Raw genomic sequence first — 17,568 nt, 5'->3', positions numbered from 1 at the left:
AACATTAGTTTTGTGACTAATTAAATCAAGTTTTCTGACTAATTAAAATTAGTCCTACTACGATGCCTCTATCGACCAAAGCTTAGTCCAGCGACCAAAAATATTAGTCATTGCAACTGTGACTACTTATTTAGGTGACAAGACTAGTTTAAGATTAAGTACTTTTTAGTTAAGAAATAAGATAGTGACACACATTGTAAGTTTGATGGTAATTTTTATTAACATTCAGTATTAATGCAAAATGTGAGAAATAAGCATTCCATTTAAAATTCATCTCATAAAGATGTAACAAACACTAAAGGTTTAAGAACATTTAAAACTGAAATTAATATTTATTGGACAATTGGGAAAACTTATCTTTACAAAAATGTCAAAATCTTCTCCGAGAAAACATCTTGACACTACTCATGGGATTACTTTGAAACGCTCCTAAGTTGGCAGTGTTCAACAGTTTTCAAACAATTAGATCATGCATCATTATGGGCTCCATAAGTTTCATCAAAGTAGCAGCATGGAAAAGATGTGGAGAGACAGATAAAGGGAAAGTTTGGGAGTAAACAGCTCAAATATAAAAATAGAACTTCAGCCAAATAAATTTTCTTAATTAATATTTTAATATAAATATACATTATACATTATTTATAATTTATTTATAAAAATAATACCCCATGTCAAGTCAAATGGTATAAAAAGGCCTTGAGTAGCTCTATATGACCTTAGCTGTTAAAAGGGCCAGAAAATTTCCTTATAATCATCTCGAATTAGGATGATAAATAAAAATATGACCATGACAAGCTGAACCAAAAAGTGAGCTTTAAAGAGAACCATTGACCAGAGATTAAATTTCTATGTCTAACAACATCTGACAACTACATTTAAAACAAAGAATAATATAAGTACTTTTATGAACTTGGAAGTGATCTTATTCTGAGTTTCTGACCATGAGATGTCATGGTACAATATTATTGCAGAACATGCAAGTTGAACATGTTGTTATCTTTGAAGCAACACTAGGGTGGAACAGTAAACAAAGTATAGTTACATTTCTAGAAGTACTTTATCACAAACCATAAGCTATGTCTTGAATGGTAGACAATTACCTTGTAGGTCAATTTTTTGGGGTACATTTTAAATGAGGTCCCCACATTCAATCACACTAACCTCATTTAATCATTGTAATTATTTCCAAGTATACTGCAGAAGTCTTTGTTAAAGACTTGCCCGATATATCGAAAATCATTTGCTGATAATTTGAACTTTGCTTGATCCCAAACGTGTGCGCAAGTACACAAACAATACTCTTATACACTACACTTATGTGGGGCTTAGGCATGCACTATAGCATACTAGTAGTATGACCGGTGTGCATTATTGAATATAACCGGTGTGCAGTATTATGTGTACGTGTATGGCTAGACAAGTATATTTTTGAATTACCTCGCAGGGTACCCTATACACCGGAGTAAATAGAGGCAATTGAGATTAAGTGTCTTCATTAAAGATACATACAAATCGACCAGGTTGGTACATGAACCCACGATCATGGAATCATGTGTTCAGTGCCCTAGCCATTCCACCACAACTTCTGTATGTCTTTACGTACTGTGGTTATTTCACTGATTGCATAATGCGCACTGTATGTCACGGATTGTTCCTTATATTGAATGTACGGTTATACTATCATAACTACTACAAGAACAAGACACAACATTTCTATACGTGCACACACCATTGGGGTGAAAGTTCAAGCTACCAACATATGATATTTACATATTCATATTTATTTTTTATACAACTCTCATAACTGTGTTGTCAACTGGGAGTCCATCCTGGATGTTTAAAATCATCCTCTGGTGGAAGTTTAGGGTTTTCTTTAGAGCTGTTGGATAAACCAAGTTAAATATATAAAATGTAGCCAAGTAGATAGCAAAAGCTGACATGAAATTGGATGATTCTGTGACTTTGAAGCCATCAACTTTAACTGTGTAGCTGCTGACTTCTTCTTCACCTTCAAACATTTCCATGATCACTGGAAGTTTAACTTCATGCTGCCAACAAAGAAAATGAAATGAATAAGTAACCAATTATTTTAGGAAGCACAATGGCAGATTCAGGATGGGATTTGAACCCATGTAGTCAAAGCAAACGTCATGTTTTTAAGAATGATTGTGCAAGTCACCATATTACATGTGTTATTATTTAATATATAGTATGTTTAATAATAGCATTAAAGACGATATCACATATCATTGACAAATTTTGTTAACATTATGAGTAATTTGACCTACATGGATAAATTTCAATGGTATCACAGTACAAACGTTAAAATGTCATTAATATGCAGTGTTGCAGTTGTGGTTGAGGCAACAGCCTCCGAGGCAGAGTCCACAGCCTCCAAGGCAAAAATTTAATGAATTTATTTGCCTTTATATATTATTAAAATTTCCTTGCTTTTCTTCAAATACTTTATTCAACTCAGACAGAACTAGTTGTTCATGCTAAAAGGTCCGTTTCCATTTATTGTTTAATGAAACTCATACACATATCAGTTTGTCTTTTGTTTCCCTTCAATTTAATTATATAGGGGGAAGTTAATGACAACCCATAAGAAAAATATGAGATCAATTTAGGGTAATCATATATATAAGTTACTTACAGTTTCATCAACCACCGAGAGCATATTTTCCAACTTCTCGTTAACAAGGGTTGGTACTGCAATCACTGCAGCATATTTAGTGGCCTCTATAAAAAAACATAGGTGAAACTGTTTTGTAATTCCCTGTAATATTAAATATCATGATATCCTCACTCCTCAGAGGTGTTTTCTTACAATATATTTGAAATACAAATGAAGACAAGATCAGATAGGCCTAGCTTATTACATTTTAAGTTTGAACATTATCAACGGTTATGTGAGTGGTGTGGCAATGGACACACTTGACTCACACAGTTAATACAAACCATCAATTTGACCTGACTGAAGTGTTACAGAGCCCTCTAGCAGTGGCTACCTAGAATGGGTGGGTCCTTCTTTAGTCCCCCATGCAGGGATGCCACTCTGAGGAGGGGTCTAAGGGGGGGTATCCCCTTTGAGAATATATCTTATTATGATATAATTTTATTATTATTTTGGGGGCTGTGTGACGCTTGGCCCTCCCCTGACTGTTACCCTGCAGGGCGGACTGCCCCCCCCCTTACTACGCCATGGCTCTCTAGACCAGCGGTCGGCAACTTTTTTACCCATTAACTAATGAATATCCCAGGAACCAAGCCACGACACAAGAGGTCCTAACGCCTAAAAATATTATTGCTTGAAAATGTCATGTTCTATTGATGTTAAAGTACACTAACGACTCACATGGTGTTGTTTATAAACACTGATCATACTAAGGAAGCGTTGTTGTTTATGAACAAATTTCCTGTCGGTGTTCGCTTGATATTTTTTCTGCTCTAGACCATACCTTCATGCAATAAATTACTAACCATGCCTTGTGCTCTCATCCTTATATTTGAAAATGTCTCCAATAGCTTTGTCTACAAGGTTTGGTCGGCTTTTCTTATTCTTGACCGTTGCTGCAATAGCATCAGCATATTTAGTGAAGCCATCATGTATCAGGTCCCTATTGAGGAGGATCCAATTCTCTGCAATTCGAAAATTATCTGAAAATTGAACAAGATTGAACATTACATTTAATAACTTTACCATGCTTTTGGTACTCTCAACCCTAATTTTGCTTTCCCTACTCCATCCCACCCCACCCCCCCCCCCAACCTAAACAGAGAAAAGAAGAAAAATTAGACCATGGATCTGTCAGAGCAGGCGTTCAAACCCCCTCATGAAAAAATGGTCACTAAATATATATATATACTGCTGACATACCTGAACATCTCCTCTTGACATATTTGGCTGGTTGGCAAGCTTGGGGTAGACTTTAAACAACTTCTGAATAATACGCTCATACTGCATAGTCTTCGGGTAACTATGAAAAAATAAACCAGAAAACCAAAATGTTTAGTGATTCCTTGCCATGTTAAAACATCAAAGGTAATTGCACTGCACAAACTGGCACATATCAAATTTATTTCTTTTACTGAACTATTTATTCCCTCAAAAAGCACTTACTAAGTATATACTTTGACTGCATTGTAGATGGCTTCCAGCATCGCAGACCGTTCTGCTTCTTTCAGAGGTGGAGACCCAGTTTGAAGTTTATGAACAATAGCCGATGAAAACTCTGGTAGCTGAAAATGAAGGTCCCAGTTGGAGTCAGTACAAGTTGAAAAAATTGTACTTGCAGATGAGGTTGGGAGGTTTGGTAGTGGATCTGTCAACAGTGATGGTGACACGTCACTAGCAAGAGGGCATCTGTACAAACAAAATAATGATATATATAACCAGAGATGCCAACCTCTTGACACAAACTAGAGCACCAATGGTGCAGAAGCTCATACCTTTTCGAGCTTAAAAATGTAGGACCCACAAAACTTTATGGCCCACCAAATTTCAGGCCATTTTTCACATTCCAGCAATTTTGGGCCCATGAGGAATAACCCCCCCCCCCCTCCGTTAGCAGAATCCTGGCCACACCACTGGCTATAATTCCTATTTTCCGCCTTTAAATCCTATTTTACCCACTCTCTCAAACAATACCACTGACCTACCCTATTAAACTTCTCCCCTTTACCCGAGCAGACCTGAAGCACTCCTTGCCAAAATTTTGGCTGGCTGCCTACATACCTCAGGCTCAAAGACTTCTAAGAATCGGCAAGTGATGATTGGCTATAGGGCTCTCATGCTTACAGTTCAACAGTTAATAACAACTCCCAGTCCTGCTTTAATTCCACTAACAGCCTCTGCAGAGCTTAGCCACAAATGTAAACAAACACTGCAGAGACTGGGAGACAAATTAAAGGAGCTTTGGGAAAAGTTTGAAGGCTCAGATTTTTTTAAACAATGGGGATTAATTGTAATTAATTAACTTTTGACCAAAAATTGTTAAGCATCACCTTATTCATACACAATCCAACAATCATCAGTTTCAAGTTTGAATATGATCCATCAAAATCTTGAGGAGATTGAGATATTTGAAAATATTACAAAGAATGACCCCCTAAATGACCATTGACCTCAATTTTCCGAACACCCCTCGTAACTCTCATCCCGAGGAACGTCGAGACCAAGTTTCATTATAACTGGCCATACACTGTAGGAACAGGAGCAATTTGAAAATATGCGGCCCGGGCCACAAAAGACCCCTAGTTGATCTTTGATCTCAAATTCATGAACACCCTGAAGGTAAAACTTCCATAGTACTATCGTGACAAACCCTCAACATTATACCATGGAATCTGTAGGAGAAGAAGCATTTTGCGTATTTCCCAAAAATGGCCCATAACGGCCCACATGTGACCTTTAACCCCAAATTTCGGACCATCTCTGATGGCCCTATACCCAATGATCCTTGTGTCCAAGTTTCATGAAATTCCATGAAACACTGTGCGAGTGGGAGCGGTTTTACCAATTGTTGACGCATAGAATGATAGAGTGATAGACGCTGCACTGTAACAATAGCTCACACCAGCATGCTGGTATGAGCTAAAAAACAGACTGAATATACTAAAATGAAAAACAGATTTTGGAGATAAAAAAAATCTGATTTTCACGAAAATTCAACACTACCACAGGCCCGTTGGCCCTGGGCCAGTAAAATGTCAGAAAAATGTTCTACTGTTAAGAACAGGCAAGTAAAATAATGACAAAGTTTTTTGGTTTTGCCCTGCATCTGCTAAAATGAGCATATTTTGCAAGATTTGACCTTTGACCTCAGGGTCAGATGTAGTTTGACACGCCGATTCCAAAAAGCAATATGACCATCCTAAGTCTGTATGACCATCCTAACTGTACTTATTCCCAAAAAATCTATATACCAAGTTTGAGTTAAGTCCAACTTTCCCTTGTTTAGTTACAGTATACCCAAGCAAGTGTAAGGTCCACCACACGAAATAATTTATTTTTAGAGGGTTGTAATAGCCAGTATCACCAGAAAACATTTTCATATGTTGCTCTTAAGGAATGAAACGAATTATCAATGAAGTGTAGGAATGCCAAGTCTTCAAATACTTTTAAACGTTCTATTTTATATTCATTGTCGTCTTATTTTTTATTATTATAATTATTATTATTTTATATGATTATATTTTTTCATTTCACTATTAGTTAGTTTATTTCTGGTCCTCGGGGAGATTAGCTTTACGCTAACCGATTATACCCTTTAATGTAAAATAAATAAATATATAAATAAAAGTTTGTAATAATGTACCCGGAAAACAAATGAGACTCGTAGCTAAATGTCAGTGCAATGCATTTTGAACGGTGTTGTAACAACAGTCGATCAGATACTGACAGTCTATAGGCTGAGTGATGCGTTGCTGGACGTACGCACGTGAGCTGTACAGTAGTAAACAATCTAAATCGTACGTACTTGAACGATAAATTATTTATCATTCTAGTTGGTAGGATTTATATTGTTTATCATAGACAACACTTTTTGTATGCGACGCACGTGTCGTTACAGGTAATTCGGATATATCACGAAACACATGCATGCTGTGAAGACGTGTAAAACCTAAAAATTTCATGATAATTATTTATTGTAGGCCTATAGTAATTTATAGAGAGCAATATCACAGAAAAGTCCGTCAATGTCACATGCAAAACCGTGAAACAAATATAATACTTGTATAACCCCTTCCACATACTGTCCAGTAACGTTAATCAATACACTTAAGATTTCGCAACTGTGATTGGCTGTGAGTGTACGTAGTATAACACGCCACAGGGTGGGAAACTTACGGATATTGTAACACAGTTACGTGAATGGCGCCAAAAACTTCTGTAGTTATGTGAAAGAGTATTTTGAATGACATGAACGTAATTCGTGTATTGTTTGCAGCAGCGCACATTTACAGTAATAGGCTAGCGGAACTTGGGCAATAGCCAGTGTAAGCTATCTTAACCCGAACAGTGTAAGTTTGACGAGATCTCAATGGCTAGCCGAAACCCAGTCCTTCTGACAATCAGATTGAGCATAAATTTTTTTGTTTTTGTATTATTTGTGTTCAATTTCAATTTTGGTTGAAAATTCGGAAGGACTACCAAGTTTTTGGCAGGACTACCAAATCTCTCAAAATCTTTGAAACTGGTAGTCCTTCGGACAACCTCCTCAAATTCCTGAAAATCAAACACTGATATTTATGCTTCTTCCTCTCCTTCATCTGCTGTGTTCATTTTACTCTTTATAAGTAGTACTTAAACTTTGAAAACATTACTTTCTTTGTTCTGCCTGTTTGCTCTGTCTGTAGTAAACAACTTCCCAACTTCCTGCCTTTTTTCTAGAAACAGCGTGTCCCGTATTCGTATGCAAATGTGGTATTTGAAGGGTAACCCTGATTGGTTCTGAGTGTTGCTACTAGGACCAAGGGTGTAGTTGGGCCAATGAGAGGAGTTAAGTTGATCACATGTTTATATGCTGTGGTTTAGATGCTGACTTCCAGGAGTCTTAGAAAGAGAGGCAGTTTTCTTTTGAGCCAGTCAACAGGGCATTAATAAAATTTGGGCACTCTTGAGGTTAAAGTTTGTCCACTGTGTAGATATATATAGAGTTGTTGTTAACTAAGCTGTCAATCTTGTCTAATAAATTGTATCCTAACTTTACTGGGGAAACTATTTGTTGGAGGAATTATTTGTAAATTGAATATACATCTTGTTTACTGTGCCTATTCACACTTATGGAATTGATGGATCTGAGAGCTGTCATTATTAGTCGCTGTTTTGATAATATCGTACCTGGACTTTCTACTCTCCTTGGAAGGACACCATTCGAACTTATTTGTTATTTACTGGAACTTCATCTATCGCTATCGTCGCTTTTTGTACTTGCTGTTATCTACCGGACATTCTTTATATTGTACCTGGACTTTCTGGAAGTTCATCTAGCGCTATCGCCCACCGTCGCGTTTTGAAGTTGCTGTTATCTGCCGGACATTCATTGACCCTTTTATCATTTGTGGTGCATGTTGAGATATAGATCACCTCATATGTATATAGGAATCTTCTCACTGCACTCATTTTACTTGTATGCACCCGTGTTCACACTTGGAATTACCCACAATTCCCTAAAAACAACAAACGAGAGATTATAACAAGAGCTTTATTTGTACACTTATCGAGCGTTTATTTCCTTTATTATCGTGACAATCGTCGATTATGGCAGCGAATTATATCCAGAACTCAACAGGTTATGGGCCCAGCAGGTTCCAGAGGCTCGTATTCAATGGTAATCCGGACGATTACGAACTTTGGGAAACGAAATTCACTGCTTACCTCCGCACACTGAAGTTGAAATGTGTGTTAGCGACCGAGCCGCCTACCGAACCAGTCCAAGCGGTCGAAGAATATAACCGCAAGAATGAGGAAGTATACGCAGAACTAGTGCAATGCCTGGATGATAAAAGCCTAGGCCTCATAATTCGGGAGGCAGACAACGATGGTAAGAAGGCCTTCGGGATTCTCCGTGAGCATTATCAGGGTACTACGAAACCGAGAATCGTGAGTCTCTATATGCAGCTCATAAACATTCAAATGGCTAAGAATGAAAGTGTGACTAGCTACATCATCAGAGCTGAAAAGATCATTGGGGCTCTGGAACGGGCAAAAGAAGTCCCTGGCGAGAAGCTCCTGATATCAATACTTCTCAAGGGTCTGCCGGCGAGGTATAAACAATTTTCAATCCATGTCACCCAGTCCAACGAGGACATTACTATCAGCAGATTTAAGGTGGCATTGAAGAATTTCGAGGAAACTGAGTGCTTTGAAGTAACGGACAGTGATAAAGAGGGGGATGCAATCCTCAAAATGACTAATCAGCGGACATGTTATGGTTGTGGGTCGACCGCTCATGTGGTAAAAGACTGATGAAGTAAACAAACAATGTAAATACCACAAAGGGGCCAAACATCTGGAAAAGGACTGCAACCGGCACAAGATGGTCAAGGACAGAGTCAACGTTACTTCGGAAAAACACCCAGGTAACACTGACCACACATTCAATTTCTCAATCAGTGAGGGAAAGAAGGGCAACGGCCTGCTTGTCGATACGGGTGCCACTTCCCATGCATTGAACGTTGACACTTTCGTGAGTGTCGATCCAAATTTCGCACCAGGCAGCCACTGCATCGAACTGGCGGACGGGACAAAACTTTACGGGAGTGCCATCAAGAGGGGGGATGCGAAGGTCTCGCTGGTAAACAGTGACTGTAAAATCGTGGAAGTCATCTTACAGAACGCGCTGTACTGTCCGAGCTATCCCAAGAGCATATTCTCTGTGAAGTCTGCGACAGCGAATGGAGTCGAGTTGACGTTCAACAAGGACCGGAGCTGGATGGAGAAAGACGGGATGGTCTTCAACATCGACATCGAAGATGGGCTGTACTATCTTCAAGTAGGTGAGGAAACGGAACAAATGAACTTGTCCATAGATCATTGGCACAAAGTCATGGGACACTGTAATCACAAGGACATAATCAGACTCAAAGATGTTGTGATCGGAATGAAAATTGAGAAACAATCACAAGGGGAGGATGTATCATGCAATGTATGTGTTGAAGGGAAGTTTGTAAACACCCGAAACAGGGAGTCAGACAAGAGAGCAAATAGCCCATTGGAATTAGTACACACCGACTTGTGTGGGCCGATAAACCCCATTGCAAAAGATGGCTTCAAGTATGCCCTGTCATTTACCGACGATTACTCAGGTTTGGTATTTGTTTATTTTCTCAGATCCAAGAGCGACTCAGTAACTGCCTTCAACCAGTTTCTGGCTGACTGTTCCCCAATTGGGCGGGTTAGGCGCCTCCGTTGTGATAACGGCGGAGAATTCACTAGCAAAGAATTCACGTCACTCCTGAGAGAAAAAGGTATCAAACAAGAATTTTCATCACCAGAATCACCTCATCAAAATGGTACTGCATAAAGGTACTGGCGCACACTTTTTGAGATGGCTAGGTGTCTCCTGCTGGAGGCTGACCTCCCCAAGCACTTATGGACCTATGCTGTCAAAACAGCAGCATACATCAGGAATCGGTGTTTCAACAGTAGGGTACAGAAAACACCATATGAAGCATTCACAGGAATCAGACCAAATGTGGGAAACATGCATATCTTTGGATCACTTTGCTATGCATACACCCATGACACAAAGAAACTTGACCCAAAAGCCACACAAGGTGTATTTGTTGGTTATGACACTAAAAGTCCAGCCTACCTAGTGTTCTACCCTGATGCTGATAAAGTACAGAGAGTAAGGCTCATTAAGATTGTCTCCAAACCAACCAGCAATCAGGAAACACAGACACCACAAGATCTTGTCAATGAAGATGAAGTTCCCATCCGGGAACGGGCTGCGGCCACAAATATAGGCCAGTCTGGCCACTCTGGTGGGGCAATTGAAGGAAGGTCAGAGGATCACTACCAATCCTCAGGTCAGAACCAAACTGAACTTGGAGAAGTAGAAGAAAACCAACAGACACCAGATGTTCAGAATGAAACTGATCAATCCAAAAGGTACCCTCAGAGGAAGAGGGCACCACCCAAATACCTAGAAGACTACAAAACTAACTGTGAAGGGGATGATTCATTGTTCAAAATTGGGAATTGTGATAAAGTCCCTACAACTTACACTGAAGCAATAGGTTCAGAGAGCTCTGTAGACTGGAAGACTGCCATGGACAATGAAATGAAGGCTCTGGAGGAAAATGACACCTTCAAATTTATGAAATTACCAGATGGCAAAAATGTAGTTGGAGGCAAATGGGTATACACCATCAAAGACTCTGCACAAGGCACCAAGTCCTTTAAAGCCAGGTATGTGGCAAAGGGATATAGCCAGATAGCAGGGGTTGATTATTTCGAGACATTCGCCCCCACCGTGAACATGACTTCTGTTCGCGCCCTGATGCAATTAGCAGTTCAGCAAAACCTGACAGTACATCAGATGGATGTCAGTTCCGCCTATTTGAATGCTGATATTGACACAGAAATATTCGTGAGACAGCCTGAAGGGTATGAGGTGATGTCTGAGGATGGTGAAGAGCTTGTTTGGAAGTTGCAAAAGTCTCTCTATGGTCTCAAACAGTCGGGCAGAAACTGGAATCAACTTCTACATGAACATTTGACAAGTGAGGGATTCCAAAGAAACCCTGCTGATCATTGCTTGTACCACAGAGGGGTTGGGGATCAGGACATTTATGTCTTAGTTTGGGTCGATGACCTTGTCATTGCGGCCAGTAATGAAACTCTCATGAGTAAATTTAAGGACTGTATGAAAATTAAGTTCAAGATGAAGGACTTGTTGGAGATATCATATTTTCTGGGCATAAATTTCATACAAGGAGAGGGGGAAGTTTCAATGGACCAGAGTAAGTACATCATGAAAATTTTGGACAAATTTTCAATGTCAGATTGTAAACCTAGATCCACACCCTGTGAAGTGAAAGTTGGAAATCATAGTGATCAAAGTGAGAAGGTCGACCCCAAGAGGTACAGGGAAATTGTGGGTAGCCTGATATACCTAGCAACTTGTACTAGGCCTGATATTGCTTGGGTGGTGGGGAGACTTTCCCAGAATCTTGCAGACCCCCGGGTAGATGATCTGGTGACAGCCAAACATGTGTTAAGATACTTGAAAGGCACAGTTGAATACAAGGTTAAGTACCGAAAGTCTCATCCAGAGTCAGTCAAATTGACTGCCTATAGTGACTCTGACTGGGGAAATTCAGCAGACAGGAAGAGTACCACGGGGTATTGTTTCTTCCTGAACGACGAGAGTGCCCCTATATCATGGAGGGCAAAGAGGCAAGCCACGGTTGCCCTCTCTACCTGCGAGGCAGAATATATGGCTTTGGGGGCAACTACCCAGGAAGCACTCTATCTTCTTCAGTTGTTGGGGGGTATGTTTGGGGACAAACTGCATTGTGCATACATAAAAGGGGACAACCAAGGGGCCATCGCTCTTTGCAAGGACCCAGTATTTCGTCAGAGGTCTAAACATGTAGATATCAAATATCACTTCATTAGGAGTGTGCTGAAGGAGGGCAAAATTCATCTGCAGTACTGTCCCACAGAACAAATGGTTGCTGATCTACTTACAAAACCAGCCACAAAAGCTAAGCTGCAGACATTCAAAAGGTTTATATTTGGAAGTTAAGACGTTTTTCATTATGAGGTGAAGAGGGGGTGTTGAGATACAGATCACCTCAAATGTATATAGGAATCTTCTCACTGCACTCATTTTACTTGTATGCACCCGTGTTCACACTTGGAATTACCCACAATTCCCTAAAAACAACAAACGAGAGATTATAACAAGAGCTTTATTTGTACACTTATCGAGCGTTTATTTCCTTTATTATCGTGACAATCGTCGATTATGGCAGCGAATTATATCCAGAACTCAACAGTGCATACCACTAACAAGTACCAGTCATTGGGTGTCTACCATTTAATTGAATAACTTTGGGACACAAAAACCGTTCAATAGGACTTATTCACGTTGTCAACAGGTTTCTAGTCACCAACAGCAGAGCAAACAGCCGACAGGAATACAGTGCTACTGGAAGATACAGACCCGCCTGCCGGATAAGCCTATCTCTTATTTTATTAACTTACACAATGTACTGTAACTTGTGGTCACTTGGCACTCCCCTAGTTAATTGTAACTTTGATCCCACAATTAAGTGTAAATTGATACCTGTTCTAAGTATATTTGTATAACAGTGTGTTAATTTGAAGTATACTTTGCCAAGTTTCTCGAGTTGCATATTTACTTAAATACTGAGGCCGAGTTAATATAGCCTAGTTACATACTGAATCTAACAGCAAGTGTTATTCTTCATTTAATAGCCTGTTGTATTCAAAATACAGTGGTTAGCTCTCCTTTGTAACCAAATTGTAACCACTAGGTTCCGGGAGTAGGGGGAATCCCATCAAGCCTGCCGGTCAGCTCGCTGCGGGCAAGAACCCCATAGGCCTATCTCGCATCACTTACATATGCATAAATTGACTCAAGTCAAAGTGAACACTGACCCCAAACCCCTGATTGAAGCACAACCCAAGCATCACTGTGACAAACACTAAATATTCTGCAATTGAATCTGTAAGAGAAGAAGCATTGTATTTCCATAAAATGACCCAAAGTGCATAGAATACCACTGACCCACCCCCCCCCCAAAAAAAAAAATTAAATGCCTCACCACTACTGATGATCCAATACCCATTCATCATTGTGTCCAAGTTTCATGAAATTCTGTCCAAGTATGTATGCACTATGCAGGATGTAACTTTGAAACAAATTGTTGACAGAGTGATAGAGATGGATAGACGCAGTAAGATCACGATAGCTCCCACCTAATATGTGAGCTAAAAACATGTCTGCTGAGCATATTTTGCAAATTCGAGTCACTATGCGTCTGTTACTATTTTTTCCATTCTTTGGCCACAATTAGCCAAATTTGGCATTATTTAACCACTTTGGACATGGATTAGGAGAAACAAAAATTCTTACCGATTACAACTTGAAGTGCATTGAGAAGCAGATAACAAAATTATCAAAAACTTTGTGTCAGTTGGAAATGCTTCTTGGGGTTCAAGGTCCCTCCATTCTTCAAAGCTCCTATGCCAACACTGCAGCTTAAATTTTTCCTTCAGTTGGAACACTTCAGAAGCCTTGACTTCCAATTGTTCTTTTGTATTACTGCCTTCTCTTCTATTTTTTGGTTTTCATTGCCATACATGAAAAGATATCTGGAATACAAAATATAAATTTTCATAGCAAAACGAATACATACCAGGTAATTAAATGCCACTCCATTGTGCCATTTAGGATTTACTGTAGGAACATGTTTACTTGAGAATTTATTGCACATAGTCAAACTACCACTTACCAGTGTGGCAATTTTATTCAATAATGGTGAGCTGTTTTGATTTTTCAATAATATATGTTTATTTAAATAATTGAGCCTTAAGAATAATTCTTGTCTGTCCCATTTGTGGTTGTATTTAATGAGAGAGAACGAATCAAGAGAATAAACAAGCACGCAACTGTGAATAGTGATTCCTTGCCATATTTTTTGAATTTTATTATTGAATGCTGACAAATGTGAATCAATATTGTGAAGGTTGCAGCAAATCTGATTTTTGGCTATCTGACAGTCCTGACAAAAAATTTATACACCACTGTGTTTTTGTTGAGTCAAATGACAAAGTTAGTGGTGGTATGTTCAGGTATGTTTACAACCCGTTGACAGTGGTGTATGCTTTAATGTCACCAAAAACTAGCAATAAGACCCAAAGGCACTACTATGGTAGTAGGATGTAATGTCTAATTACTATAATACTTTGTTCATTTCCCTGGCATGGATACACACTGAGAGGATAGTGATCCAGAAGACTGTCAGTAGTTCTTAGTGAATATTGGCCGGTGTCATTGAGTACGTAAGCATGAAGATGATTGCAGTAATCAGATGTAGTAGTTTGCCTACACACAAAATAAACCATACCACCAATCCAGCAAATAAGTTCAACAATGCCAAATTTAATTAAACCCTCTGGACCTACATCAGTGATCACTGCACATCCTTTCCAATAGGAAGTACCATTGCATTCACCTTTCTTTGCTGTGTAGACCATTTCTGCTTCACCAGTAACTGGTAGCAACACATCCTGGATGGACTTAAGCATTAACCTGATAGGATAGAAGCTGCCGGGTCCCGGCGCTGTTTAGCAACAGAGAACCGCATAGTAGTACTCCAAACAGGGTGGTGCGTGTCATCTGCTCCGCTCTGATTGAGTTGCCCCCTGTTGACCTGTGACAGCCGGCCCTCGTTCACAGTTCGTTGAGGGATAAGGCCTTGAATGCAACTCGGTGCATTCAAGGCTGAATGGTTGCAGGCTCCGTGATCTTGCATGGAGAGTTGCACACGGTGCCTTGGTGACCAACCTAAAAAGATATCATTGGCGATTGGGTGATGGACTGTGCCCTAGGACCGGCTGTCACAGCTTAGAGAGTACTGCTCATGTTTTTTGGCATTGTTACTTTGTAGTAAACTTATGGGAGTGGTTCTAGACCTGGACCGACCGTGTTACGGGAGACCGTTCATGGTCGGTAGGGCAGGGTTTTATTTTATATGGGGTAGACCCTCCAGTTTGTTCGGTAGCTGTTTTGCACCGCATCATTTTTGTTTGCTCTATTGTAAAAAAACATGTTTGGCTGAATAGATGTAATTTGTTTTTTAGGGGGAAATTTGCCAGTTGGCAGGCAGTCCTGGCGGCGGTGAAGTCTGACATTCGCCTTCAGATTGAAGGCGATTTTCGCCGTTTATCTGGGGCTGCCTTTTTTGGACGCTGGTGTGCTGGGGAGGGGTTTTTCGTTTCGCTGCGTGCGGGTCGTCCTTCTGTACGTTTTTGAATGTTTGAGTGGGGGGGGGGGTTGGGCGTTTTGTCTCTGCAGGTCGGCGGGCGTATGTCTTTTTGGCTCGCTAGACCTTAGTTTCGTTTGTCAGAATGGGATGGTTCGGTAGTGCCGTTTGGCATCCCGCATGGCGGGTCACGTAAAAAGCACAGTATAGCGAAGTTAGGAACTCTGCTAAGATCGGACACCCTCATGCTCGTAATATTACCGAAAGGGAAAATGAAAACCTACCAGTTTTCAAATGTGTAATAAAAACCATCAATAAATTTAATGTTAGGTCACAACCGATTTACGATCTTCCCACAAAAAAATGACCTTTGAAAAATATTTCCGTCAGGTATTTCAACATTGTGTTAACTTCAACCTCGCAAAACAACACTTTTACCAATCAACCATAATGTTCGGTGAATAAAATGAATATATTATAAATTGAAGGTAAGAATTAGACAAGTCTATATGAAATATTTAATGTCCTAAACTTTTGGCCGCCATTTTAGTTGGCCGTTCCAATTATACTCCGACGTTGTCAACCTAGGCATAGGGTAGGCTGAGCCAATATTTTCCTGTACCGAAAATACAAAATTTTTCCGTAAAATATTTACCGGAATTTCAGAAACTTTCACAATTTATATCTGCTGAGCAGATCTAATGAAGAGTGAATTTTGTTTCACACGGGTATTTCTTCAGTTGAATGGTTGAAAATCCTCTCATATTCTCTTTCTAAACTATGCAGGGTCCATTTAGTAATACTACTAGTACTAGGCTAGTTGTATTCGTAATTAATATATTACAGTAAGATTAATGCGAAGTTAGGAACATGCATAGTCTGAACACCTAATATTTCAGCATTAGAGCCAAAAAATACTTACCAGTTCAAATATATGTAATAAAGGCTCCAGCCAGGCCTAGTTGCATTAATACCCCGCCACAATTTATTAAATGGCTACGTTCTTGATAAAGATGCAATCGTAGCCACTATCCCTACTTCGCTCTGACTCGGAATTATTTTCTACTGTTCCCTGTACAAAATGATACACACAAATGAGAAAGATGCAACTGGACCCACCCTAGCCACTCTTCCTACACATTCAGATTTAAACAATTTGAAAAAAGATTTCTGTATGAAAAGATAGGCAGAAATGAGAACGCTGCAATTGGAGCCATCTAGCCACTCTTTCTACTCCCCTCACATTTTTCTTTATAAAAGGCAGAAATGAGACAGATGCAATCAGAGCCATGGTAGCCACACTTTCTAGTTCCTTCGGTCTTTAATAGAATGTAAAAGGATAGGCAGAAATGAAAACCAAGCCATCGTAGCCACTATCCTTACTCCCCTCCGACTTAAACGACTTAAAATTTTCTTAAACATTTGTTTGTATAAAAAATAGGCCGCAATGGAATTAAAGCCATCTTAGGCACTCTGCCTACGACCCTCAGACTTTCAATATTTTCCATTATTTCTTCTGTATAAAAGGATAGGCAGAATTAAGTACGTGTAACTGGGGCCATCATAGCCACTCTGCCTGCTCCCCTCAATAATTTTCAACATATCTATGAAAAAGTTAGTGGGATAGAAGAAAAAAAAAGCCAATATTTGAAAGATGTTTATTTCAGTTTGTATTGTCTCTGTTTAGACCAAGTGACAAAAAAAAATTAGGAGGCCTTTGTTTAATTTTTGAAATGGCCGCCCGACACATTTTTGGAGACTACCACCTGCCAGGTTAATTTTTAACTTTTTCCTAGTTTTTTAAAGTATTGTAGTGATTTCAGTGTGGTGAGAAACTACATTTTCTCACATTAACTTGTTCACACCCATTGTAGTATATGACTTTCATGAAAGAGTCTTATGTAGTCTTTGTAATCTGTACTTCTGAGAATCTGTGAGTGTTAATTAAAAAACCTAATGAGCCATTAGAATAAGTGTTATAAGCATATCTTATCTTGATATAAAAGCTGGGGAAAGTTTAACTGCATGCTCTTATAGTACTAATATTCTGCCCTCTCTATTGTGCACAGCCCTGAAAGCTGCATTCCAAACCAAGTC

General features: G+C 39.4%; 3 protein-coding genes across 4 annotated transcripts; 2 read left to right on the top strand and 1 right to left on the bottom strand.

Moving 5' to 3' along the window:
* Window positions 1-671: 671 nt before the first annotated feature.
* Window positions 672-7,915, bottom strand: LOC139984721 (uncharacterized). 2 transcript variants are annotated; one of them, XR_011799154.1, is made up of 6 exons: window positions 6,854-7,915; window positions 4,124-4,366; window positions 3,881-3,980; window positions 3,484-3,660; window positions 2,657-2,742; window positions 672-2,048 (listed from the first exon to the last, which is right to left on the bottom strand). XR_011799154.1 is itself a non-coding variant. In XM_071998748.1 (4 exons), the coding sequence occupies exons 1-4, from the start codon at window positions 6,961-6,963 to the stop codon at window positions 3,613-3,615; spliced, it is 501 nt and encodes a 166-aa protein (XP_071854849.1). In that variant the 5' UTR covers window positions 6,964-7,915; the 3' UTR covers window positions 3,137-3,612. The 2 variants fall into 2 exon arrangements, 1 of the variants encoding a protein (XP_071854849.1); XM_071998748.1 differs by lacking the exons at window positions 672-2,048; window positions 2,657-2,742 and having other exon boundaries at window positions 3,137-3,660.
* Window positions 7,916-8,266: 351 nt separating this feature from the next.
* On the top strand, window positions 8,267-8,974 carry LOC139954698 (uncharacterized). The gene has a single exon (XM_071954619.1). It carries the CDS (start codon window positions 8,267-8,269, stop codon window positions 8,972-8,974), a length of 708 nt encoding a protein of 235 aa, XP_071810720.1.
* Window positions 8,975-9,044: 70 nt separating this feature from the next.
* LOC139984723 (uncharacterized) lies at window positions 9,045-10,806 on the top strand. Its single transcript, XM_071998754.1, has 2 exons — window positions 9,045-9,504; window positions 9,839-10,806. Exons 1-2 carry the CDS (start codon window positions 9,045-9,047, stop codon window positions 9,856-9,858), a joined length of 480 nt encoding a protein of 159 aa, XP_071854855.1. The 3' UTR covers window positions 9,859-10,806.
* Window positions 10,807-17,568: the final 6,762 nt, after the last annotated feature.

Source organism: Apostichopus japonicus, chromosome 17 (assembly GCF_037975245.1).
Source record: "Apostichopus japonicus isolate 1M-3 chromosome 17, ASM3797524v1, whole genome shotgun sequence".
Taxonomy (NCBI): domain Eukaryota; kingdom Metazoa; phylum Echinodermata; class Holothuroidea; order Aspidochirotida; family Stichopodidae; genus Apostichopus; species Apostichopus japonicus.
The sequence above is the reverse complement of the archived record's forward strand: the minus strand, read 5'-3'. Positions and strand labels throughout refer to the sequence as shown.

What these genes read in the sequence shown, in the direction of transcription:
- LOC139984723 (XM_071998754.1), top strand. Translation starts at nt 9,045, where the DNA reads ATGGTCAAGGACAGAGTCAACGTTACTTCGGAAAAACACCCAGGTAAC. An exon ending in GCTGTACTATCTTCAAGTAG is followed by an intron (nt 9,505 to 9,838) that starts GTGAGGAAACGG and finishes TTATTTTCTCAG; the next exon opens with ATCCAAGAGCGACTCAGTAA.
- LOC139954698 (XM_071954619.1), top strand. Translation starts at nt 8,267, where the DNA reads ATGGCAGCGAATTATATCCAGAACTCAACAGGTTATGGGCCCAGCAGG.
- LOC139984721 (XM_071998748.1), bottom strand. Translation starts at nt 6,963, where the DNA reads ATGTGCGCTGCTGCAAACAATACACGAATTACGTTCATGTCATTCAAA. An exon ending in GCAGTCAAAGTATATACTTA is followed by an intron (nt 3,981 to 4,123) that starts GTAAGTGCTTTT and finishes ATTTTTTCATAG; the next exon opens with TTACCCGAAGACTATGCAGT. An exon ending in TGTCAAGAGGAGATGTTCAG is followed by an intron (nt 3,661 to 3,880) that starts GTATGTCAGCAG and finishes TTCAATTTTCAG; the next exon opens with ATAATTTTCGAATTGCAGAG.